This window comes from Pogona vitticeps, chromosome 1 (genome assembly GCF_051106095.1).
Source record: "Pogona vitticeps strain Pit_001003342236 chromosome 1, PviZW2.1, whole genome shotgun sequence".
In the NCBI taxonomy this organism is placed as follows: domain Eukaryota; kingdom Metazoa; phylum Chordata; class Lepidosauria; order Squamata; family Agamidae; genus Pogona; species Pogona vitticeps.
The window spans coordinates 166,735,307-166,761,353 of record NC_135783.1 but is presented as its reverse complement, the minus strand read 5'-3'; the positions used below and the strand labels follow the sequence as shown (position 1 = coordinate 166,761,353).

General features: G+C 44.0%; 1 protein-coding gene across 16 annotated transcripts in view; it reads left to right on the top strand.

The window, feature by feature from the left end:
* PHF11 (PHD finger protein 11) overlaps nt 1-26,047 on the top strand; it is a 47,953-nt gene that overhangs the window by 18,844 nt on the left and 3,062 nt on the right. For 6 of the 16 annotated variants that reach the window (XM_020796726.3, XM_078378345.1, XM_020796729.3 and 3 more), the window contains 4 exons: nt 447-513; nt 2,239-2,361; nt 10,518-10,589; nt 11,039-11,389. In XM_020796726.3, coding sequence (XP_020652385.1) covers nt 447-513; nt 2,239-2,361; nt 10,518-10,589; nt 11,039-11,175 — 399 coding nt within the window. In that variant the 3' untranslated portion in view covers nt 11,176-11,389. Of the gene's footprint in view, nt 1-446; nt 514-2,238; nt 2,438-10,517; nt 10,590-11,038; nt 11,390-22,176; nt 22,228-22,590; nt 22,672-24,424; nt 25,482-26,047 lie in introns of those variants that run through there. The other 10 variants (XR_012085061.2, XR_013537681.1, XR_013537686.1 and 7 more) reach the window with 7 other exon arrangements.

Sequence of the window (26,047 nt, the reverse complement as noted above, 5' to 3'; positions counted from 1 at the left end):
CAGCTCTCTGGTGGCGCGAGGGCGAGCGGGCAAGCTGGCTCAGCTGCGAGGGCGAGAAGGAAAGGGAAGCGGGCGGTGGCGGAGGAGGAGGGGAAGGACAAGCAGCTCTCCAGTGGTGAGCGGGCTCAGCAGCGCGGGGCAGCGGGCTCTGGCCACTCAGGCATGGCCGGCTCTGCTTCCCTCCGTCCGGACCGACTGCCTGCCTGCCTGCCCGCCTTCCTCTCCGGCCAGCGCGGCCCCACGTCACTCACTCGGCGGCAGCTCCTTCCTGGCCCAAATGAAGTACAACACGACCCCCCCACTTGGAGGCATGTTTTTTGGGCCAAAAAAGTTGTCTTGTACGCTGGCAAATACGGTCGAGTGGTTATATTTGGAAAATATTATCATTACTATTAGAATACTGAACAATGGTGATAATTCTGTCATTTTTTAATATATATTGACAGAGTAAAAAAGACAACATTTCAGAAGGAAACTTAAAAGTCCTCAGGGAAAAACAGGACCGACATAAAGGTATGACTTTATTATGTATGACTGTAGCTTGTTCAGATCAGAAAGATGGCTGTAGTTATAATCTCCTTTGTTTGAGTTCCACCAATGAATAATATGGAGATATTTCCCGTTTTAATTTGAGCATATCAAATTGAAATGCAAAACATTTATTACATCTCCACTCCTGAGAAATAAACAACTGTGCAAATTCATGTTTAGATGGAACTTAAATCTTTCCCTCTCTAAAAACATCCATACCACATTGAGACCCAGAATTTTTATTTTTGTAAATTCCTTTTTAAAATTGTGTTTGAATTATTTTAAAAAACCTGAAGCGTACATATAGATAAAAGAAAAAAATACCCCCACATAATAGCAATAAATTATCTAAATTAAAAAGTAGGGAATTGGGAGAGGAAAAGCAGATTTTGATTAAAATCTAGTAAGTACTTCCTGCAGGTAAGAGCTGTTAAACAGTGAAAAGGACATTAGAAGCTGATGGACCAAACCTTCATTGGAAGCTTCATTGGAGGCTTCATTGGGTATGCATGGTCATCTATCTGGGACATATTAGATGTGATTCCATGCTTCAGCAGGAGACTGGACTGGAAAACCATTCCAACTCTGCAACTCTTGTGGAAGGCTTGTTGCCAGTTCAGCCACCAGCATAACTAGGAAAAAAATTCCTTGCTAAACACAGCAGAATCATTGCCTATCATTTTGGGCTACCATATTTCAGAACAAGCAGGAAAAATCAATCATCTGTTATACACGGACTACCTAAAACTATATGCAAAAAGTTCCATAGAGATAGAATCACTGCTAAACACATTTAGTAAACATATCCAAATGAAATTTGGAATTGACAAATGTGCAGCTCTGTCTATACACCGTGGCAAGATCCAAAAACTAGATGGAATAGAGTTTTAAAATGTCAATATTATAAAATCAATCTCGTTTTGGTTAAAACTTGTATCTGTTATATAATATCAGTCAATGTTTTTATAATTTTGATTGACTGTGCCTGGTGTTTCTGAATAATATTAATAACCATAACCTTTGATCTGCAGAGCTGGAAGGGACCCATGGATTATCAGGTCCAGCCCCTCTCAAGGAGACACAAGCAGGGAATTGAACTCCCAACCTCTGGCTCCACAGCCAGAGACCTAAGCCACTGAGCTGTCCAGCACTTCAAAACTACCTTTCCTTGACCAGGAATTGAACCAGGACTGCGGCAATGAGAGTGCAAAATCCTAACCAATAGACCATCAGGGAAGCTAGTTTTAATGAGATCATGACAAGCCATCATTGATTAATCAAATGGACTTTCTCATCCAGTGTTCTGTCCCCACAGTGGCATTTAGCTTTTTTTCCCAGAGGATGCTATCAGGTTCTTTGCAATCTTTTTTTTTACTTAGATAGTGTGGCCCATGCTGCTTTCACTCACATTCATCATTCAGTAGCCATGAAGCAATCTAAAGAAATGGAAATTTAGCCTGGCACATGATTATCACTGGCTATCTGTTAGATACGTTACTTTAGTTAGAAACAACAACAAAAGGTCTTCATGGAGACACTGCTTATTTAGAGTCTCTCTTCCTTGACATTGGGCTTCTGATTACGTTCCTTGGAAAGAAATGTCACTGTTATTAAAGAGAATTTCACAGTATCATGTTGACCTAGAAAACTGTTTCAGTAAGAATGCATTTCTCTCTCCTTCTCCTTCCCTCTCCCCCTCCCCTCTAGTAAGAACAGATTTTGTAAGGAAGTGTAAACAGGCTGGACTTCTTGATGAAATCTTTGAAGAAATGCTAGACACTCTTCATCTGGCACAAGAAAAGCTGATGGATGACAATACCTCTGAAGCAGGTACTGCACAGAGTTTGAAGTTGACATCTGTGCAGGTCCATTGCTGCTTTAAGCTTTTGGACCCTGTGTTACCAAGGTATGCTCTCAGGCATATGCATGAACTCACTTATTTAGTGAAAAGTCCGTAAGTGATTTTTTAGTTATGATGATATTGCATCATGATAGAGATGACAGGGCTGAGTATAACACACTCACACTGAGCTATTCTTAAAGGGAACTTTATTGAACAACCAGAATTAAAATAATATACAATGATTATATTGGGAAATAGCAAAGGTTATACAATAGAATATATAATGAATGTGGGGAATTTTTTTTTCAAAAGAAGCAAACTCGCAGGGTTATGAGGGTTCTGAGATTCTGACTGCATTGCAAAGATCTGTACTACCTGAACAGACTATTTGCAGAGGTACTACAAGGCTAGGAAGAGAAAGTAAAGGAAATATCTTTTCCTTAGCCACACGCATATGCATGATACACAAACACATGCACAGAGAGTAAGAGAGGAAGGAGGAATAAATTGGGGACCCACCAATATGTGGGGGAAATTCTCCCAGAAATAGATTAGGAGTGACACAGACTACCTCTCCTGAGTCTTATTAGACTATCTTGAAGCTGGGGAGTGTTGGAATGATATGAGGGAATTTTGGGGGCAAGGATCAAAAGAGAGAATAGATTAAAAAAGATCCTGGCCGGAAACCCAGGTGAACAGGAATTCACAGGCTAGCAGGATTTTGTGGCTGAATCCTGGATTCTTGGGGGCTAAGGCAGTGATTTCCGCTTAGAAAATGAAGTCAGCACAAAGAGACTTGATAAGACTCACCAACTGAGTCTTATCAAGTCTCCCTCGATCTCAGGCAAACAGGGTTCTGTCTTGGGCCAAGTCTTCTTCAACATCTTCGTAAATGACCTGGATGAGGGGATTGAAGGAGCACTCATCAAATTTCCTGATGACGCAAAGCTGGGAGAATTGCTAATAGTGCTGTCCTCTGAAGATGCCAGCCACAGAGACTGCCGAAACATTAGGAAGAACAACCTTCAGAACATGGCCAATGAGCCCAAAAAACCCACAACAACCAGAATTGCTAATACTTTGGAAGATAGACAGACTTGAACATTGAGCCCTATCTGATGCAGTTCAGTGGTAGGAAAAGTAAGGTCCTGCACTTAGGCAGAAGAAACCAGATGCACAGGTACAGGATAGGTGGTACCTGGCTCGACAGTAGTACCTGTGAGAGGGATTTCGTTCTCCAGCTGCCAAGAAAGCCAACACAATCCTAAGCTGCATCGACAGGGGGATAGCATCAAGATCACGGAAAGTGATAGTACCACTCTATGCCACGCTAGTGAGGCCGTACTTGGAGGGCTGTGTGCAGTACTGGTCACCACAATACAAAAAGATGTTGAGGGCCTGGAAGGGATGCAGAGAAGAGCAACAAGGGTGAAGCCTCGTGGCGCAGTGGTTAAACCGCTGTACTGCAGCCAAAACTGTGCTCACGACCTGGGGTTCAATCCCACGTAGCCGACTCAAGGTTGACTCAGCCTTCTATCTTTCCGAGGTCGGTAAAATGAGTACCCAGCTTGCTTGGGGGGGGCAATGTGTAGCCTGCATAATTAACTTGTAAACCGCCCAGAGAGTGCTTGAAGCAGGACGCTTTTTAAGAGGACTGGAGGCCAAATCCTATGAAGAAAGACTAAAAGAACTAGGTATGTTTAGTTTAACGAAGAGAAGACTGAGGGGAAACATGATAGCAGTCTTGCAATATCTGAAGGGTTGCCAGAGGGAAGAGGGCATCAATTTATTCTTCATTGCACCAAGGGTAGGAAAAGAACCAATAGGTGGAAACTTGTCAGAGCTTCCTCCCTGGAAGGAGGAATTTCCTGACAGTGAGAACCATTAAGCAGTGGAACACCTTGTTCCACTGATGTTGTGGGTGCCCCATCACTGGAGCTTTTCAAGAAAAAAATGGACAACCATCTGTCTGGGATGGTATGAGCTCTCCTGCCTTGGGCAGGGGGTTGGACTACAAGACCTCCCTTGGACTACAAGACCTCCCAACCCTGCAACAATTCTATGATGATCAATATAGAAAGATGTTCCATCCCAGAACTGTTAAGTGGTAGGCATACTGTGTGCTTTTTTATGTGGTTTCTGGCTTTGAGACCTTAGGCTCTTTCTTTTCCACTGGTATTTTTAATCTATACTTGTCCTGACAAGTTTCCCAGTTAAAACAATCTGCATTGTGCACATACATGTCTTGGTAAGAGTGAAACTCTGCAGGAGCGTTGTACAAAGTTTAGCCACATTAAACTTTTCTTCTAATCGGGGTATGCAGACTATTATGCACCCTGTAATCCCTCCCTAGCAATTTAGTTTAGAAAGACAATTATAGCTGGGACTGAATCCTCTAGTTGCACCAGGGAGATAGAAATGTATTTTTTTTCTCATCCATTTTATATAAAACAAACTTCTAAACCTACTTTGACATTATTTTAACACAATTTTAAAAGTTGTGCTTCTATTATGTGTGTAGGGTGCTAAAAGCTTTATGAAATGCAAATGATCCATGAGTTGAGTTAATGGAGGGCACATGGTAGGACTAGTATATTTATTTATATCTCATTTCCCACTTTAGCCCTATGCAGATTGTGTATCATTGTTTAAAATGGTAAACACATATGGATTTTGTTAAACTAAATGCTGAAAAACAGCATTTTTCTCTTAGAGGTATGCTACACAGCCAAATTTAAAATAAATGCTTTGGATTACATTGGATTACGCGTAAGAAGAAAAAAATGGAAAACCATATATCGCATTAAAAAGCACAAAGATATACACAAATCTAGAATTCCAGCATGAGTTGTTGCCCAAGTGGTTTTTAGGATATTATTAAGTTTTCTCCCAAACATGCTGCTTTAATCAGCTTCAGAATGATTATTTTCATAGTCACATATCTGTTGTTTGTTTTAGCATGTATAATAACAACAAAACAATATGAAGCTTTATAGATTACATTGGACTTCGCACTTACTTGGCACACACCCTTCTATGATGAAGATACTTGTTCTTGGTTCTTATATTTTACATGAAATATCCTGTGAAAGCAAAACAAGTAGTTCAAATATGAATTATTTGATGTTTAAGTGTGTTCTGGTAATTTAGTCAAATAAATGATTAAGAGAAAGATAATTTACATGGAGGAATTGTGTGGATGCATATTTATTTATTTTATTTATTTATTGGACTTATATACCGCCCCATAGTGCTACAAGCACTCTCCGGGCGGTTTACAATTTTTAATTATACAGGCTACACATTGCCCCCCCGCAGCAAGCTGGGTACTCATTTTACCGACCTCAGAAGGATGGAAGGCTGAGTCAACCTTGAGCCGGCTACCTGGGATTTGAACCCCAGGTCGTGAGCACAGTTAATAATTCAGTTATTATTTTTGGGCAATATGTAATGTCCCATATGAAAGAAGTTTCTGGTGCAATTTCTTCTCTCCATCAGTTGTTCACAATATCTATGAGAAATAGTGCTGGTATCACTTTTAGTTTCATGCCTGTGGCTGTGACATTCCCTTATTATATCTGGATGAGTATTTATTATTTTTATTGAATACACTTCTTAGTAGCCTTTGAAGACTATAACATAAACATACAAATGTAGAACAATGACAGGCTCATACAATTACTATTGTTAGAGCTGAATTAAAATAAACTGGTAGCTATAGCAATATAGCTACCAGGGAGAGAAGACTCCCTGGAAAAGACCCTGATGCTGGGACAGTGTGAAGGCAAGAAGAGAAGGGAACGACAGAGGATGAGATGGTTGGACAGTGTCACCGAAGGTACCAACATGAATTTGTCCCAACTCAGGCGGGCCTGGCATGCTCTGGTCCATGGGGTCACGAAGAGTTGGACACAACGACTAAACAACAAACATAGCAATACAGTGGTGCCTCGCTTAGCGATGTTAATCGGTGCAGCAAAAATTGCCGCTAACCGAAAACATCACTAAGCGATATTTAAAAGCCCATAGGAATGCATTGAAACCCCTTCAATGCGTTCCTATGGGCAAAAAACTCACCTTTAAGAGAAAATCCTCCATACGGCGGCCATTTTCGCTCCCTGGTATGTGAGGAATCCGTCCCAAAACACAGCGGGCGGCCATGTTTTTTACCCAGCGGCTATTTTGGAACTGCCAATCAGCTGTTGGGAAAACATCGCTATGCGAAGATCGGTAAGCGAAACAGCTTACCAATCATCACAAAGCGATTTTTTCCCATTTAAAGCATCGCAGTGCGATCGCAAAAACCTAATCGCTATGCGATTTTGTCGTTAACCAGGGCGCTCGTTAAGCGAAGCACCACTGTATATGTAAAAAGTGCCACTGAAAGCAAGTTTTTAAAGTTTGTAAAAATTATCTTTAAAAACAGCAGCAGATGTGGTTTTTCATATATCGCTTGATGAAAGGATGTTTTTGCAGAGCACCACCTCTCAGTAGTGCTCAGCAGCCTTAATTTTAGCCAAGACTTTGGAGGATTTTAGGATCTAAAACAGCACTTTGGACTGAGTTTAGAAATGCACAAACAGTCAGCACAGTTGCACCAGAATTTAATATGAGCCAACAGGCTAGGTGCTCTAAGGGCTGCTCAGTTTTGCATCAGCTGCAGTTTCAGGCAGCCTGAAACTCCAACCTAATCAAGAAATGGTCTGTTCCACCCCATTGATCATTCTTCCCACTCCATTTCAGAACTCCAGATCTAAAGTCTGGCAAGTTATAGCAGGCTTGTGTGAGGCCTGCTATAATTTGAAATCAATTTTAGCCTAAGTTTTAAAGTGCCCCATGAGAATCTGGCTCAATACCACCTTTGTCGCCTCAAGAAGGAAGGCTGTTAAGCAACGGAGTGGGGAATGAGGCAGTACAGTACCCATCCCTTCTCAAATTCCTAGCACTAGATACAGTCTAAACTAGTGAAATGCTTGCCATGGAGAACATGATAAATTTCTATAGAGGAAATCACCCTGAGGAGTGATTTCCTCTATAAAATGCCGGGCTAGGATTTAGGATTCAAATCCCCACTTGGCCATGGATACTTGGTGTGTGTGTATGAAGAACTGATAAAACCACTACTTACCTTGAAAGTCCTATTAGAGTTACTATAATTTGACACAGAACACACACAAGAGCCATTTTGGATGAGGTGGAGGTTTGGATTCTTTAAGTAAATAAATAAGCCTGGCATGTATTAGCATCAGCCATAGGCTTGATAGAGCTACTGTTAAGCTTCCCACTGCTTGTGCAGCACAAGATGGCAACAAAAAAGCAGCACATAATGCCACTAAAACAGTTAAGGTGTTACCAGCCTTGTGTTCTCATTCAAGATGTCATTCTCAGATATCAGTCTTCCACATATCTACTAACTGCTCTCTCACTGGGGCTGTGTTGGTTGAAAAGGAGGGTTATACTCTACAGCTGTCCACACCATTCAGGCTCTGTGTAAACTATCACTCTCATTAGATCTGCTAGAAACAAAAGTAAAGACAATCATTTGATTAACATAACCTTTAAGCCTAACATTCTCCTCTTGGCTGCAAAGACACACACACAGAGAGAGACAGACAGACATAGAAAGGAAGAGAGAGAGAGGAAGGCAGGAAGGATCATCTTTAAGAGACTAAAGAACAGCAAAGGGAAATTTAAGCTTACTTACAAATGCTGAAGGACCAGTAGGCATCACACTATCTGACCAAGATAAAATAAAGAGAAGGTGAAAACAGGACATAGAAGACCTATACAGAAGGGGGAGGGGAAGTATGACTGATTCCTTTGATGAAGACTCCTATAATAAGAATCTACAGTTCTAGAAGGGAAGTGAAAGCTGCTCTGAAAGCACTGGAAAAAATTATCAGTGGTAGATGGAATACTGGTACAACTATTCCAAGCCACAGAGGCTAAATCTGTTTAAATCCTAACAAGAATATGGCAACAAATATGGGAAATAAAACAATGGTCCATAGACTGGAAATGTTTGATACACATTCCACGCTCCAAGAGAGGAAATGCCAAGGAGTACAGTAACTACAGGACCATTGCTTTAATTTCCCATGTAAGCAAGGTGATATTCAAGGTGTTACAACAAAGACTTTTCCCTTGTATGGAAATAAATGCCTGATGTTCAAGCTGGATACAGAAAAGGAACTGGCTGTTGGAGAGTTTCATAATAAGAATTTCAGAATAAAATTAAGTCTATGCATTATAGACCTATAGCAAAGCCTTTGACTGTGTGGATCATGAGAAGCTGTGGATTGTTCTGAAAGAAATGTTTGGACAGTCAAACATAGGGACAGGTTACGCATATGGACAATCAAGTGCCTCAGTGTGTCTTATGTATAAGCAGCTACTCTTAGGAAAGAATATGAAGAGACAGGTGGTTTGCTGTAGGCATAAGTGTCAGATGCGGATACATTTTATTCCCTTATCTGCTCAATCTGTACACAGAATATTTCGTATGAAGAGCTAGGCTTGATTCAGGATGAGGAGTTAAAAATGGTAGAAGAAACATCAGTGTAATTGGGTTCTTTCTCTAAGGGGGGCAAACCCATCTTTTCAGTGGGAAAATCGATGGAGACAAAAATAACGGTCTAAACATATTTTCTTTATTCCTTTTCACTTCTTGGTTGTCAGCATAAAAGGGATGTAAACAACTCAACTCTGGTAATAACTTACAACTTTTAACACGTGACACACTTGAACTTTTCCTCTCATTCATCTCTTCATCACCCCAAGCGGACCTTGTTCTGTTTGAGGCCACATTGGGAAGCTCAAGGCAGCACAAACTGTCCCGCAACAGGTGTGCTTCAAATTCCCCTCTATGTATGGCAGGTAATTGGTGGTACCTTCTTCCCTATATCCTGGGACCGTGGTACTGCTATCATACTCCATCCCACTTTAGGCTTTATCTTCTCTTTCTCTACGATGCTCGGGGGGTCGGGCAATAGACCTCCGCCGGTTCTAAGGTTCGGGAATTCTTGGACTAGTTCGATAGTTCCATATCTCTTCACTTCTATTCCTTCAGTTTGTCTGCCCTTGTAGAAGGGCACACAAACTGATCTCCTTGATCTCTCTCCCTTCCTCTTTTACAGCTTCATCCCATCTCATCAATTCTAGCTCCTCTCCTTGCCTGTCTGGTCTCTGCCAGAAATATCTCCACCGCTTTATTTCTTCCAGTCTCCCCTTCTTCTAACTTAATCAGTTCTCCCACAGCGCAACCAGCTGTTGTCTCCTATCTGTTTTCAATGGAGGATGAAAACAGATAGACTAGGCTGCTCTCCTTCACAATCAGTAATTTAAGATCCACAGATGACATGGCAGAAAACAGCAATGACTTGCAATAACTCCTGATGAAAGTGAAAGAAGAAAGTGTCTAAGCAGGGCCACAAAAAATTAAGAAGACAAAAATCATGACTACTGAAGAACTACACAACTTTAATGCTGACATTGACATTGTTAAAAATGTTGTATACCTTGGTCAACCATCAATCCAAATAGACTGCTTCCAAGAAATCAGAAGTAGCCCGAGACTAGGAAGGGCAGCAATGAAGAGATTAGAAAACATAAACACGTGCAAAGCTGTCTCTCTGGAGGCCAGGGCCAAGATCATTCACACCAGTCACCATGGAAATGGTGTGAAAGCTGAACAGTTAAGAAAGCTGCCAGGAAAATAATTCATTTGTTTGAAATGTGATACTGGAGATCTTAGGATACTCTGGACTGCCAGAAAGACAAACAAGCGAGTCCTAGATCAAATCCATCCTAAACCTTCTCTGGAGGCAAAAATGACAAAACCGAGGCTCTCCTACTTTCAGTGCCTTGTGAGAAGGCAAGATGCACGAAAAGACAGTGGGAAAGGTTGAAGGCAGCAGGAAAAGAGGAAGACCAAATATGAACTAGAGGGACTCTTTAAAGGAGGTTATAGGCTTGACTTTACAAGAGGGCAAGACATCACTTTAGCTTATGTGTATTATGTGTTAAAAATAGTTTTTAATGATTATGTGTATTTCCCCATTCTTTGGGAGGAAGGGAAATGTGTAAAATTAAAAACTAAATGTATTTTTGTAGCATTGTTGATAATAGTAACATTTACTTTCAGAATATGAAGAAACAGTAATATCACTTTTTGACTGCGGCATCTTTGAAAATATACTTACAGCTATTCATTCTGGTACGTATTAAACCAAGTTCTTTTAGCACCACTGTTGGTATTAAAGGATTCATAAGTGAAGATGTTCAGGCAGTATTCTTTGATGTAATATAAGGTTGATCTTGCAAAAGATGTGGATCCTTTCAGCATTACCTCATGCCTATGTGCCCAGTATATATATGCATATGATGAGCATTTTTAGTGGGGAGACTGAGTGGTGAATAAATGAGATGGCAAGTGCCCTACCACCAGTTTTGACTTGGCACTCCAACGTTATGAAGTATATCTGCTTCTGTCACCGCTCTTACATTGCCTTCACAATCTTTATTTCGATTACTTTTATGGATTTTCTTTACGGTGGGTTGCTCATGGGTAGCATTTAGACAATTTCTGTTAAAAGTCATTTAGAAACAAACCTCTCTCCCCCTTGCATTTGCTGGCAATACTAAGCATCAATTTTATTTATACAGGAACAGAAGAAAAAATTCAAGAGCTAATCAATAAAAGGAAAAGACTAGATACTCAGATTGAGCTTCTGAAAGATTTGAAAGTACTTCTTCCTACTCAGGAAGACACAGCTAGTGCATCTAACAGTCTCTCAGAATAAGGATCATCTTTCTATAATACTGTACATGTCTCAGATTTCTCCCACCTGTTTTTTGCACAAAATTAACTTTGCAGTAGAAACACTTGATTCTGAACATCAATGCTTGTGATGGATCCTTGTGATGGATGAAAGGGTTTTTTAGCATCATGGCTATAACATCCTTCCATCTGTACCAGAATCATAAGAAAAACTTAACCAATTCCCATAGTCTTTGTGGCTTCACCTATAGAAAATACTGTTGACAAACTACCGTATTTTTCGCTCCATAAGACGCACCTTTCCATAAGACGCACCAATTTTTTAGGAGAAGAAAACAGGAAAATATAATCTGTTTTCTTAGCTCCATAAGACGCACAGACTTTCCACACCCCTGTTTTGTGGGAAAAAAGTGAGTCTTATGGTGCAAAAAATACAGTACTTCCTACACCCCAGTGCAGGGGATGGTTTTCTAGAAACCCAACTTTGCATTTGAATCCCTACAGAATCCTCAGACTGTGGAAGTTTACAAATTCCAACCACATGTGTTACATTTTAAACAACTAGATATCAATTTCTTTCAGACACCTTTCAGATTTTAACATATAAACAGGGATGCTCTAATTTTCCAATGAGAAAGAGGTGATAATCCTATTCATAATGTCAGAGCATAACACTCTGCAGGTGTAGTGCCCTGCCATTTTCAAACAATTGTTGAGTTGCTATTAGAGAAGCTGGGTCTGGCCCCATTGGAAGAGACCCCCCCTCATGCCATTGACTTGTTTCGGAAACTGCATCTGCAGTGGGGCCACTCACACAAAAAGTTATAAGATTCTGGCCATTCTATAGTTTTACAGAGTCGCTTTTAAGTATATATATTCCAGGAACTGTAATTGTGCTTATCTGCTGCAGTCTCAGGTGAGCTTTGAGCCTCATCATGTGAACATGTTAAGAGATGCTTTGAAGTATAATCAACATGATTTGTAATTGTTTAAGGAATTGTAAATAATTGTTTAATAAAAGGGTTTTGTAATAAAGTATAGTAATTTAAGTGTGTTCTGATAATTTCAAGAATTTCTGTCTATAGTGGAATTAGTTGAGACGGGATACCAAACTACTGTACGTACAGTTATGAGAATTTTACTCCTGCAGACTGATACCATTTAGGGTGTATTGCAAGTTGATCAGCTAATCAGAATGTCAGTTTTGGCTGCTGAGTCAATCGTGCAGGAGCCTTTAGGAAAGGGGCAGCAGGGTTCACTGTTCCATGTACAGTAATTGCTTCCAGAATGCACCAGCTGGGTGAATGATGGTTCTAAGCCTGGAAGCCTACCACTGGAACGGTGAGGACTTTAATGAGAGTTAAAATGTATGTTGTTGCTGGGCATGTGTGTCTTCTAGTATTGTATGGAGAAGATTTAAAGAGAAGCGAGTGCAAATCTGAAGGGGAGTTCAATTCTGTCCCAGCATGTCTGTTTTTCAAAGGAAAAGCTGCTCTTTGCTACAGTAGTAAGTGCTTATTTAAGAGATTTTATATGCTGCATTTTGGGATAAAGTATAAAACAGAAAAATAAAACTATTGAAACTATGCCATCAAAGAGTTAAACTCGGCCAGTATGAAATACTTAGTTGTCATGGTAGAATCCTGTCTCTATTTATAGATAAAAAAATAGTTGAGTGAATACCTACAATGGCAGACATGAAGTGAGACAGCATTGGATAAGGGAGTGGGGCATCCAGGAGGTCATTATTCTTTTAGGCAGTCTTATAAGTTGGCTATCAGAAAATCATCTCAGATAATAGGGGTGATGGCTCGTCCGTCAGTTAACCTGCAGTAAGCCTTTTAAGTTTTGAAGGTTAAAAGAAGCACTCTACCCCCAGAAATATGCCCACATCTATGCAAATAGTATACCTATGCTGTAGGATTGTTTTGCACCAGTAGAGATGGCATCAAACCATCTCAGCTTCCCAGCACCACCCAAATTCAAGTGGCCACAGTCTGACCTCGTCAAACTTGCTGTTTTATAAGTCATCACACTGAAAAACAAATTACAGTGTTTAAGCCAGGATGTGACTAGAGCAAGGTCAGAATTAAGGTACAGTCAGAATTCTTCAGATAAGGCTTTAGGAAACACTAGTCTAATTTGATCAGACAATGCTGCCAAAAAGGCCGTTACACTGGCTTGACAGCAGAGCACAGAGCAGGAGGTGGTGCTAGGAATTGTTAGTCAGCTACAAGCTAAACCACATGTGGCAAACTCAAGGCCCACAGGCCAAATCCGGGACATCTCATGTGGCCCTTGAGGTGTTGCAGGGGCAGGGGGCAGTATACATTTATCTCAGCACTGTGCGCACTGGGTTCACTTACCAACAAAATGGCCATCACCAACATTAGCAGATAGACATCTTGAGTGCTCATGGTGGCCATTTTGGTGTAGTCCACGATCCTGAAGCTGGCTCATCAACATTAGAGACCTGGGAACTGAGTAAAGCCTCTGCTTCTGGTCCAAAATACATCTGGTCCAAAATACATCTGCCAACCCCACCCGCAGCACACCACCACTAAAGCTAGATTATAATTTAATGCTTACGCTGGGTGCACACTGGTCGGTCCGACCAGCACAGCAGCACCCAGCACTTGTTTGCATTCAGCCCTGCAGGCCGGCCGCTCTCCACCTGGCAAATGGATCATCTATGGCAGACTCCCCAGTGACTGGCCCTACACAGCCGCAAGTGACATGCGGCTGGCAAACGGGGCCTGTGCTCTGGGCTGTGCTTTACTGTGCCACAATTTTTAACTGCAGTGCGGGTGAGTATCTTTTTCTGAGGTTGAAAAAGGTAATCCCGCAGGGAACCGCAGTAAAAAACAGCCAATGTTAACCAAGTGTGCCCCTTATGAAGCTATATAAAAATAATGCACCCTGCACTTTTTACCTATTCCAACTATCCATCCCATTTGCACCACAGTGTAACTTGAAGCCCCTCTGTGTCACACCTTGACACCTGCCCATTTCTCCCACACCATGACCCCCAGCCCCTTTGTTCCTCACCTGTCTGCCCCTCCATGCCATATCGCAGCCCCTCCATGTCTCAACCTTACCGCAGCCCATTCATGCCATGTCCTGACCCACATTCCCTCCATGCATGCCCTGACCTTCAGCCTTTTCCTGGCATATCCTCACCAGCAGCCTTTCCATACATCACCCTCACCCTGCTGTCCCTCCTTAACCAGCGCCCCTCTGTGCCATATTCTGACCTGCAACCTTTCTGTGCTGAATCATGGACTGCAGCCTTTCAGTGGTGCATCCTTAGCCCTTCTATCCCACACTCCTACCAAAAATGTTTATTGTATTGCTTATTGACACTTACTGCATACCTCTCAGCCATCCCATAGTACTGAACCCATGGAGTAGCCAGCTCAGGGGCAGCTTGGGAAGGTTGATCTTATAAATTTTAAATACAGCATTCTGGTATAACCTCTTATAACATGTGAGAGTCTTGGCGTATCAGAAGCGTCATAACATTGATGAGAGTAGCATTCTGGTGTAACCTTGAATTAGCCTCTAATAACTTGTGACTGTACAAGGAATGCATTGCACACTTCCAATCAATATAGGTTGTGGAGAGACCTGCTGCACACTATCAATTACAGTGGTGCCTCGCAAGGTGAACGCCTCGCCAGATGAATGTTTTTTGTGATCATGTTGGTGACTCACAAGACGGCTTCTATGGCCATGCTTCGCAAGATGGGTTTTTTTCCTCAAGACCGATGCCTTGCAAGATGAAAATAATTCATTTGTCTTGCGAGGTTTCTCATAGGAATGCATTGCAGTTCATTCCTATGGGAAACTGCTTTTCGCAAGATGAAAATTTTGCAAGACAGTGCTACTCGTGGAACAAATTACTTTTGTCTTGTGAGGCACCACTGTATTATTTTTGGGATGGACATCTGTTGCACTCTACCAATTAATTTTTTGAGGGTGATCTGCTACACCACTGTGTCAGGTAATTTGGGGGGTCTCTATTTAATTACGGTGGGGAGCAGAGAGGAGGACAGAACTCTACCTACAGATCCTGTGGAGCTGCAGTACCCCCTTGTCTACACCTTCCCTGGTATTATAAGAAAAATGCAATTTTATGCCAGTTGAAAAGGAGGGTTGCACAATGCTGATATCATCCACAAGAAAGGTTTTGCCATGGTATTTTGTCTCACCAGTCTCCAATTAGGTTTCGGATGATACAAGCAGTGTGTGACCCTTCTTTTCAGACTTGCATCATCTGCACCTGCCCTTCACAGCACTGTGACAGTTAATACCCCAGTAGGTGGAGCTTTGGATACACTGACCTATGTCACTTTACAGATATATAAACTACGATCAAATATTCCTAAAATGTCCAAGAAAAGAAAAGTAAATGCAGATGGAAGGCAATTTAATGACAGATGAGAAAACGAATAGAATTTTAAGCCGTGGCAGTGATGAAGGAATACAATTTATGTCAGCACTGTGAGCCAAGTATGCTAACCTTAGCAACCAAGAAAGGGTCCAAGAATTAAAAGGCAGCCTGCATTCTCCACATAATATTTGTGCAAAAATATTCTCCACATATTTTTGCAAAAATGACAGCAAAAAAATGATCCAAGGATCATACCATCATAGAAAAGTGAAGTTGGAAGGGGTCTACAAGGCTATCAAGTCCAACCCCCTGCTCACTGCTGGAATACTAACAGGTTGATCTGCGCTCGGGCAGAGCAGTCTCAGAAACTTCCACAGCTTTAAGTACTTGGTGCCGGGACCTCCCCTATACCTGGCTATATAACTTCTCCCCCGGCACCTAACCCTCAGCTCCAAAGAACCAACTGCGGCTGCCCAACATGCCATGGCACACGTGATGGACAGCAGGGTGGAGGGTGGGATGTGTGAAATCACAGAGGACCACTCAAAAGACCTCTTTTCTCCTTTGTGGTCTCTGTGAATACACACTAATGGGTGACTGGCAAGCTGACTAACCAGGAGGAGGGACGTCATGAAAGTGCAGAAGCCAGGATAGCTCGACCTACCGCAGCCTGAGCCTTGGGCCGGACATCCAGGCGGTAGTGTGAGATGATGGAGTGGCACACGTGGCAGCGTGGCAGACATCCAAGATGTACAGTACACAGATAAAAGCTGTGGAGGATGCTACAGCTCTAGTAGAGTGAGCTCTCAGTGAATTTGGAAGAGGAGCCTTTGCCAAGTTATAGGCGAGACAGATGGCCTGGACTATTCATCTAGAGATGGTCCGAGAGGAAGCCGGTGCTCCGAAGGAGGAGCCAGCAAAGGTGACAAGGAGATGCTGTGAGGCATGGAAAGTGGTTGTGCGATGCACATCATATGACAGAGCACGCTTCCCATCTAGACCGTGCCGCACTGTCTCACATGGAGAAGATGGAGTGGGATAGAAGACAGGAAGGACAGCTGGCTGGTTCAAATGGAAGGCAGAAAATACCTTAGGGAAGAAGGTAAGGTTTGGCCATAAGATTACGTTACAGAAAAGAGGATCTGCTCTTAGTGTAGCGAGTCCTCCAGCCCTGCAAGCTAAGGATATTGTCAGGAGAAAGGCAGTCTTGAGGGCTAGCAAGTAGAGCAATGCTGATGCCAAGGGTTTGAAGGGAGGCCCCATAAGCTGCCGAAGAAGTACTGTAATTGGAGAGACCACTGAGCTGTCAAGGACATGTGTCTGCCAGCTTGTGACTTAGCAGCAGCTACTTAGCAGCCAGGAGCCAGTTATTCCCCCTGAGAAAACATTGATGGCCTGACTGGATACCATCATGAAAACAAGCATCCAACCAACTCTCTGGACGTAACATGTGAATAACAGAGTTCAACAAATCCATACGGAATCTACGTAGAGTAATAAAAGAATTCAGGCCTTCAAAATCAAGAATGGGCCAGAGGCTTCCATCCTTTTTTTTTTTTTTTTTTTTTGAGGGGGATGGCAATAGCGTGGCCTATGGCAGTGGGGTATATTGAATTCTATAGCATAGCTGGTAGCTGTGATAGAGAGTACCCAAGTATTAAACATGAAGGAACACCAATTGGAAAGATGAGGGGCCAGACGGCCCAACTGGTCAATGACAGAGAAGTCAGGTGCAGTAAAGAGACCGCTCGGTTTTCCAGTCCTGCCTTTAGATCTGCTGGTCAGGGTGCAACCTGCCCACATGTCTAGGGGGTGGTGGCTGGTAACCTTAGGGTTGAGGTCTTTGACGTTCCAGGTATGCCCTAGGCTGGTAGGAGTATCACCAGGTACTTGTGGTTGTTACACTGCAAATGACCATGCCGCCTTCGGGAGCTTGGGCAGGTTGTCAAGAATAACATCAGTTTTCTGACTAAAAGCCACACACCACCAAGCATAGGTCCTCAACCCTTCAGTTGTTTGGATGCTGGTTTAAGGCATGTCGAGCAGCAATGCGTTCATGACGCGCCCACCCCATTGCCTCCTAGTGAGATGGGAGGCCTTAACTGTAAAGGTGCACAGGAGTTAACCGCAAAATTGGCAATGTCAAATTCAGTAAGTGGTGATGATAAGCATCCATGGCAGAGGAGTAGTTGGCTACATGGTGGCCAGAAAATAAAAACGCCACCCAAAGAACTCCTTATCTGTTAATGATAAAGGAGAGTGACTAACGGCGGCAACTGATATAGGAGTAGGAAGATTGGTTGGAAGTCTTTCTCCCCTTCTGACTCTTGTGAATCTCAACTAAATAAGGTAAGACCTTATTTAGGAGAGCAGTCTTTCTTAGTAGGAGCCTGACCAAACTCATTCTCAATACATTGCTGGGACAATGAAAGGGTTAACAGCGGGTTAGGTTGAACCTGCAGACACTTTGCTGCTAGAGCCGAGTTCGAGGGAGCACTACACTTTTAAGCACTCCTTAGGCCACTGGCTACTGTGTGAACAAGCCCATAGATAAAGAGGGCTGTTTTGTTTTGTGCCAAATTATGAGCCACCAAACAAGTGCTACCCCAAACAGGAATATCACTGACTACAGGGATAGCAGTGGGAGCTAGGGCTGCCAAATGTTGCCCAAAAGCTCTTGCTTTGGCACCTAGTTGATTTTGGAAATAGCAGCTGTGAGAACAAGCCCATTGATAAATGAGGGATGTTTTAAGCCAAACCACCCAAAGGTGTCACCCCAGTCAGGTAGCTGACTACCTGTCAGGGGGCCCTTTCTTTCCCCAAAGGCAAAACCAAGGCTTACCATATGTTGCCTCGGCACGCAGCTTTTTCCAGAATTAGTTACCATATGAACAAGCCCCCAACCTCACACAGAGGCTTTTACCCCATGTCAGGAGAATCACTGACAGCCAGAGAAGGCGACCGGTGCTGCAGGAGGCCCTTTCTTCTCCAAGGGCAAAGCTCAGATGCTGTCCTCCTCTTTTTGATAGAAAGAGGAAGATTGCAAACAGGTAGAAAGCCGTTCCTCCTGAGCCTGGGGGTAACCTTGCTAAGAAGGTAAAAGAGACCTTATGTCTTTAAGAGAAAAAGCCCTGACACTCTAAAGCTGGTTTTGTAAAGGCTCTGTAAAGCCTTCACAAAGAACAAATAATGCCGGCTGGTGCTCTTCCCCCAGGCAGGAGAAACAACTTGCTTTTTAGAAGAAAGAACAAGGGAGGTCAAAGAAAGGAATGATAAGAAATAGAATTTGTTTTTACTTGTGAAGTTCCGAACAGAGCTGCTACTACAGCCGCGGTCGAAAAAAAGAACTGAGGCCCCGGGTGCCGGGGCGGAGTTATATAGCCAGGTGTAGGGGAGATCCCTGCACCAAGTGCTTAACGATGTGAAAGTTTCCAAAGATGCTCTGCTTGAGCACAGATTAACCCATTAGTGTGTATTCACAGAGACCACAAAGGAGAAACAATCAAAGCATATCTGCCAGGTGATTATCCAAGTTTTTCTTGAATGCCTCCAGTGTTGGAGCACTCACCAACTTCCAATGTAACTGGTTCCACTGTCGTACTGCTCTAACAGGAAATTTTTCCTGATATTCAACCGAAATCTGACTTCCTTTAACTTGAGCCCATTGTTGCATGTCCTGCACTCTGGGATGATTGAGAACAGATCTTGCCCCTCCTCTGTTTGACAAGCCTTTCAAATATTTGAAAAGTGATATCAAGGCTAAACATGTCCAATTCTTTCATCCTTTCTTCATAAAGAGAGGTTACTTACCTGTAACCATGGTTCTTCAAGTGGTCATTCTGTGAATTCACACAAAAGGGTTAACCAAGCGCTAGCGTTGGTCCTCTCGGAATATTCTCGAGCTGTAAGAGAAATGTAACAATTGTAGGGCTGCCTACATTGCGCATGCTCCGCCCACCCGAGCCTTAGTTCCATTTATCCGCCACTGGTACCTGGACCTGAGGTAAACACAAACAGTGACAGATAGAGGGGAGGCCGGGCGGGATTGTGTGAATTCACAGAATGACCACTTGAAGAACCATGGTTACAGGTAAGTAACCTCTCTTTCTTCATCATGGTCTTCTGTGAATGCACACAAAAGGGTGATTAGCAAGCTTACTCACCGGACGGTGGGATGTCACTGAAGTACCGACGTCAGTACAGCTCTCCCAAAACTCGTCTCTCGTCTGGCTCTGACATCAAGCCTGTAGTGAGTAATGAACATTGACACATTAGACCACGTGGCAGCCCTACAGATCTCTGGAACATCGACACCGCGCGCCAAGGCTGTAGAGGATGCAACAGCTCTGGTTGAATGAGCGCGTAGTCCGTCAGGTGGAGACTTATGTTGAAGTTCATATGCCAATGTGATAGTAGAGACGAGCCATCTGGAGAGTGTAGAATTCGCTGTAGGTAGACCCTTTTTGTGGCCAGCATAGCAAATGAAGAGCCTGGTAGAAGCCCTGATATCCTTCGTTCTAGACACATAAAAGGCTAGAGCCCTCCTGACATCCAGTGTATGAAGCATGCGTTCGATGTCAGTAGTAGGTTCAGGAAACAGAGTAGGCAAAGACAGAGGTTGACTGAGATGGAAATCTGACACAACTTTGGGTAGGAATGAAACGTCAGGGTATAACTGAACCTTGTCCTTGAAAAATTGTAAAAAGGGATGGTCAGAACGTAATGCAGCGAGTTCACTAACTCGTCTTGCTGACGTAACAGCTACTAAAAACAATGTCTTAAAAGATAACAACTTAAGGTCACATGTGGCCATAGGCTCAAAAGGAGGACGGGTGAGGGCCCGGAGAACTAATTGTAGAGACCACTGCGGCAACGGCGGTTTCACAGGAGGCCGTAGGTTAGAAAGTCCCTTTAGGAAGGATTTAACCGTAGGATGAGAAAAAAGTCGTGCCGAAGCAGAATTCCTGGGTTGGAATGATACTATGGCGGCCAGATAAACCTTGATTGTAGAAAGGGATAAGTGGAAGTCGAAGAGATAACGTAAGTACAATAACAACGTGGAAAGAGACACAGGGGACGACACAAGTCCCTTGTCTTCCGTAAACTTAACAAACCCTTTCCATTTATGAGAGTAGAGCTTATTTGTGGATGGCTTTTTTGCGTGATCTAGCACCTCCTTGATCGGGGGTAGATCCTCCACGCTGTCAACTGTAATGTTTCCACGTCTGGATGAAGTACCGTCCCTGCATCCTGTGTCAAGAGGTCTGGAATCGGAGGTAACCTCTTGGACTCGATGGACATGCTTGTCAATGTTGGAAACCATGCTTGACGCGGCCAATAAGGGGCTATAATTCAAGGGGCATTCAAATGTTGAAGCCTCACCAGAGTTCTCTGTATTAATGGCATGGGTGGGAAGGCATAAAGGAGACCCAGATTCCAGTGAATCATAAAGGCGTCTCCTAGAGAGTTCTTGCCAATCCCGGCTCTGGACGCATAAGTTGTGCACTTGGCGTTGTACTCCGAGGCGAAAAGATCTACAGAAGGAGTCCCCGCTGGTTGAGTTCCCATTCGTGCATCTGATATGGGAGGCGGCTGAGGCGATCTGCCAGTGTGTTGTCCGTCGTCGACACGTGTATGGCTACTGGGAAAATCTGATGGAGGTAACACCATTCCCAAAGGTGTATGGTGAGATACAGCAGAGACTGGGAGCGGGTCCCTCCCTGTTTGGGTGCATGGTCGTGGTGTTGTCTGTTATTACTTGAACACCACGACCCGTAATGCCCGTAATGCCTTGATGGCCGCCAGCATCTCTAGGTGGTTGATATGAAGACTCAGTTCCCGAGGAGACCAGAGGCCATGTATTTTGTGGTGAACACAATGCGCACCCCAGCCTGTGGGGCTGGCGTCTGTAGTCACTTGTATAGTCAATTGCAGTGGTTTGAAGGGTCTGCCAATTTGTAGGTGAGGAGGAAAAGTCCACCACTGTAACTGGTTGGCCAGTTCGGGAGTCACCCGGAGCCGCTTGTGCTGACTGTCTGTCATGGGGTCGAATAGTGTTAGCAACCATGACTGCAGGGAGCATAGCTTGAGCCGAGCATGAGCCAGCGTCGAGGTAGTTGATGACATGAGGCCCAGCAGATGTTGAGCATGCTTTGCTGTAACACGCGCTCCTGGGTAGAACTTTCTTATGGCTCTTTGAATCTTTCTTATCCTTTCTTTGGGAAGGAAAATTCTTGCCTTGGTCGCATCGAGGCGGGTGCCTATGTAGTGTACCACTCTGGACGGTGAGAGGTGCGACTTTTTGCGATTGATGGTGAGGCCGAGTTGTGGGAGCAGTCGGAGGACAAATTTTGTGTCCTTGATAGCTTGTTTCCTGGACGTTGACACTAGTAACCAATCGTCTATATAAGGGTAGATGTGAACACCCTTGAGCCTTAGGTACGCTGCTACAGGAGCCATGACTTTCGTGAAGGTTCTGGGGGCTGTCGAAAGTCCGAAGGGTAAGGTTAGGAATTGATAAATGGTGTCCTGGAAGAAGAACCGGAGGTACTTGCGATGTGATGGGTGGATCGTCACATGAAAGTAAGCATCTTTTAAGTCTATGACTGTGAACCAGTTGTTTTTCTTTAGCAGGTGGAGAATGGAGTCTAACGTGACCATGCGGAACCGTCGAGGACGAAGGTAAGCATTGAGAAGTCTTAGGTCTAAGATAGGTCTTATTCCTCCATCTTTTTTCGACACGGCGAAGTATCTCGAGTAAAAACCGTTTTTTAAGTCTGCTGCTGGAACGGTGTGAATGGCCACCTTTCGCAGGAGTGAGAATACTTCCTCTTTGAGGGCCACGTTGTAAGAAGTAGGGTTTACGTACCCTAAAGGTGGTAACTCGGTGAACTCTAGACGGTAACCATATTCGATGATGTATAGAACCCACGTGTCGTTTGTAATAGCGCGCCAGTTTGAAAGAAATGGAAAAAGTCTTGTATTGTTTGTGTATGGACAGTAACCTGGAGGCGAGTCAAAGATAACGCCTAGTTTTCTTTGCAGGAGGTTTAAAGGATTGTCTGCGCTGAGAACGCTGGGACTTGTAGCTGGGCGCAGAAGAAGCCTGAGAGGATCTCTGATGAGGTAAGTTAGAGTACGGTCTAAATTGTTGTGATGACTATTGGTATTGCGCATAAGACCTACGCCACTGGAACTTTTGGAAGCGAGGTTGTGGTTGTATTGAGTAGGATTTGGCCGTTTTCTTAGCTTTATGAAGCTCTTCAAGGTGAGAGTCAGTTTTCTCATTGAAGAGGCCAACAGCATCAAAGGAGAGACTTTCTACTTTATTTTTAACATCCTCCAGAACGTTAGCCGCCCGAAGCCAGGCATGCCTGCGCAAAGTTACAGCAGACATAAGAACTCTGGCGGAAGCCTCCGCCGCATGCCTAGTTGCTAGCCTTTGATACCTCGACACCGTCTGAGCCTCCTCATAAAAATTCAAGAAGGGTTGTCTAAATTCCTCGTGAATTAGTTTGAGGCCAGGCAAGATTTTCATCCAAAGTTGCTTTTGGTAAGCACCGAGAGCAGTGTGGTAGTTAATAACTTTCAACAAGAAGGCAACAAGAGAGTAAATCTTCCTTCCAATGACTTCTAATTTCTTACCCTCCTTATTTGTCGGTGTAACATGCGATTTACCAGTAGGTCTAGTGCAACTAGTTTCTACAACCAAAGAGTTTGGAATTGGATGTTTGAGGAGAAATTTAGTATCGGGCCCATGTACCCTGTAGAAGTTCTCGGTACGGCGAGGTAATGGAGGCGTATTAGCCGGTTGTTCCCAGCATTCCTTAATTATGTCCATGATCACCGGGACAAAATTTAAGCTAGGTGGCGGAGACTTCTCCTTTATGTCTCCAAAAATGAGGTCCTCTGCAGGTAGTGCAGGTTGGTCGAGTTCTAACTTTAGGGCTCTAGCCAGTCTTCCCAACATCTGAGAGTAGGATGAAAAGTCCTCTGATGGAGAAGAGCCATTAGCATCACCGATATCAGACCCAACCACTTCTCCCTCAGGCAAGGGGGGCAGGGACAGGTGGCACTGGTAAATCTTGGTCAGAGTCAGAAGAAAGGACCGAGGAAGCCTCATCGGGGTCCGATGAAAAAACGTCTCTTTTATGTTTTCGGGGCGGTTTTTCGACCCCGACGATGTGGGCCGACGTCGACGGCTGTACAGGAGGAGCAGTAACAGGGGGAGCTGTAGGCTGGACGGGCTCCGGCAACTGCGGCTGCGGTGGTGCAGGCGTCTTGGCACCGACCCCCCGACGTCGATGTCGGCATCGATAATGCACCTCGGGAGAGCTCGAGGAAGATGAGATGTAAATATATTTAATCTTCCTATGCTTCTTCCGACGCGGCTCTGTTGATGTCGATGAAGACGTCGAAGAACTGGATCGGCGTCGACGTCGACGATGACGATGTTTGCGAACCGAGTCGGAGTCGTTCGACGAGGAGGGGCTCCGTCGACGCCGGCGCTTGTCTCAGCGTCGGTTGGATGGGCTGCGCTTCCTCTTCGAGGAACGCTTCTTTCTCGGTGATTTCGACCTCAAAGGTGCAGACAAGGTCGAAGGAGCCGGAGATCCCCGCCCATGAGAGGATGGGCTGTTGGGGGCAGACGTCAAGCCTGCTGTAACACTAGCGAGTTGACTCGGCGTCGGAGAGGGTTCTCCGCGCGGCAAAGTCGGCTCTGCTTGTCGAGGAGGCAGGGAATGTGCTGTCTCCGACAAGAAATCTCGATCCCGAGACAAGTCCTCTAAGATAGGCGATGGTAGAGACTGCGATATTGGAGGGAGCTGAGCAGTCGTATCTTTAGATTTTTCAGACACCTTTGCTTTTTGTTTTACAGGCATCAAGGAGGAACTCGTTTTGGCTTTCGCCAATGACTTTTTTGAGGGGATCGTCTTTTTCTGCTGTACAGCCTTAGATGGTGCAGGCTGTGAAGAGACGCTTGCCTCAGACAGGAGAGCTGTCAATGGTGAGGCCATTTTGGAATCTGTCGGTTTAGTGGCTGCGAGGGTTGATTCCCACAGATGGAATTTAAGCCGCTGCTGCCTTGCTTTAAGTGCTGCCTTGGTAAAGGTTTTGCAGTGGCGGCAAGACTTTGTCTGGTGGGCTTCACCCAGACAAAAAAGGCAGCGGTCGTGTGGATCTTGCTGGGGAATCTTCCTATCGCAGTCCACACAACGGCTAAAGGGCCCAGAAGGCATAGGCTAGATTAATGGCCGTTGCGCTAAGGGAGAAAAGAGCGGGAAAATATAGAAGCTGCTCTATTGAAGGGAAAACCGGATCGGATGGTCCAAAAAAACAGTCCGAGTGAAGGGGCACAGCAGTAGACAGAATCAAAGAACAGTCCGGGTCAAACCGTGGTAGTTTTGCATGAAATAGAGAGAAAAGGAATGGAGCTCGAAACGAGAGGTCCCAACCGCAACGCGGAAAAATGGAACTGAGGCTCGGGTGGGCGGAGCATGCGCAATGTAGGCAGCCCTACAATTGTTACATTTCTCTTACAGCTCGAGAATATTCTGAGAGGACCAACGCTAGCGCTTGGTTAACCCTTTTGTGTGCATTCACAGAAGACCACGATGAAGAAGGCTTGGTTTCCAAGCAGTCAAGGATAGGGCAGGAGGGGAGAGACATCATCATTATTCCAATTTTTTAGCATCCTTCTTGAAGTGTGGTGTCCAGAACTGGACACAATCCTCAAGGCAAGACCTAACCAGTGCTAAATAGAGGGGGACCAGCACCTTGCGGGATTTGGAAACTATACTTAATAGTTGATATTAATGTAGCCTGAAATAACATTTGCCTTTTTTGTAGCCACATCATCACACTGTTGGCTCATATTTAGCTTGTGATCTACAACAATGCCAAGATCCTTCTTGCTCGTAGTTTTGCTGAGCCAGGTATCCCCCATCTTGTAACTATATATTTGGTTTCTTTTTCCAAAGTGCAGTATTTCATTTTGTTGTTTTCAGCCCAGTGTTCCATCCTATCAAGGTCATTTTGAATTTTGTTTCTGTCTTCCAGGGTATTAGCTATTCTGCCCAATTTACAGTAGTATCTTCTGCAGATTTAACAAGCATTCCCTGCACTCCCTCATCCAAGTAATTGGGCCCAGGACAGAGCCTTGGGGTACCCCACTAGTTACCTCCTCCCAGTTACAGAAGGATCCATTAATCTTCACCCTCTGAGAATGATTCTGTAGCCAATTGTGTATCCACCTGACACTTGATCTATCTAACCCACACTTAGTTAGCTTGCTAATCAGGATATCATGGAGAACTTTGTCAAAAGCTTTGCTGAAGTCAAGATATACTACATCTACAGCATTCCCTCTATCTATCAGGGAGATGACCTGATCAGAAAACAAGCTCAAATTAGTTTGGCAGGATTTGTTCTTGACAAATCTGTGTTGGTTTCTAGTTATTATTGCATTGTTTTCTAGGTCCTTGCACAATAACCTCTTTAT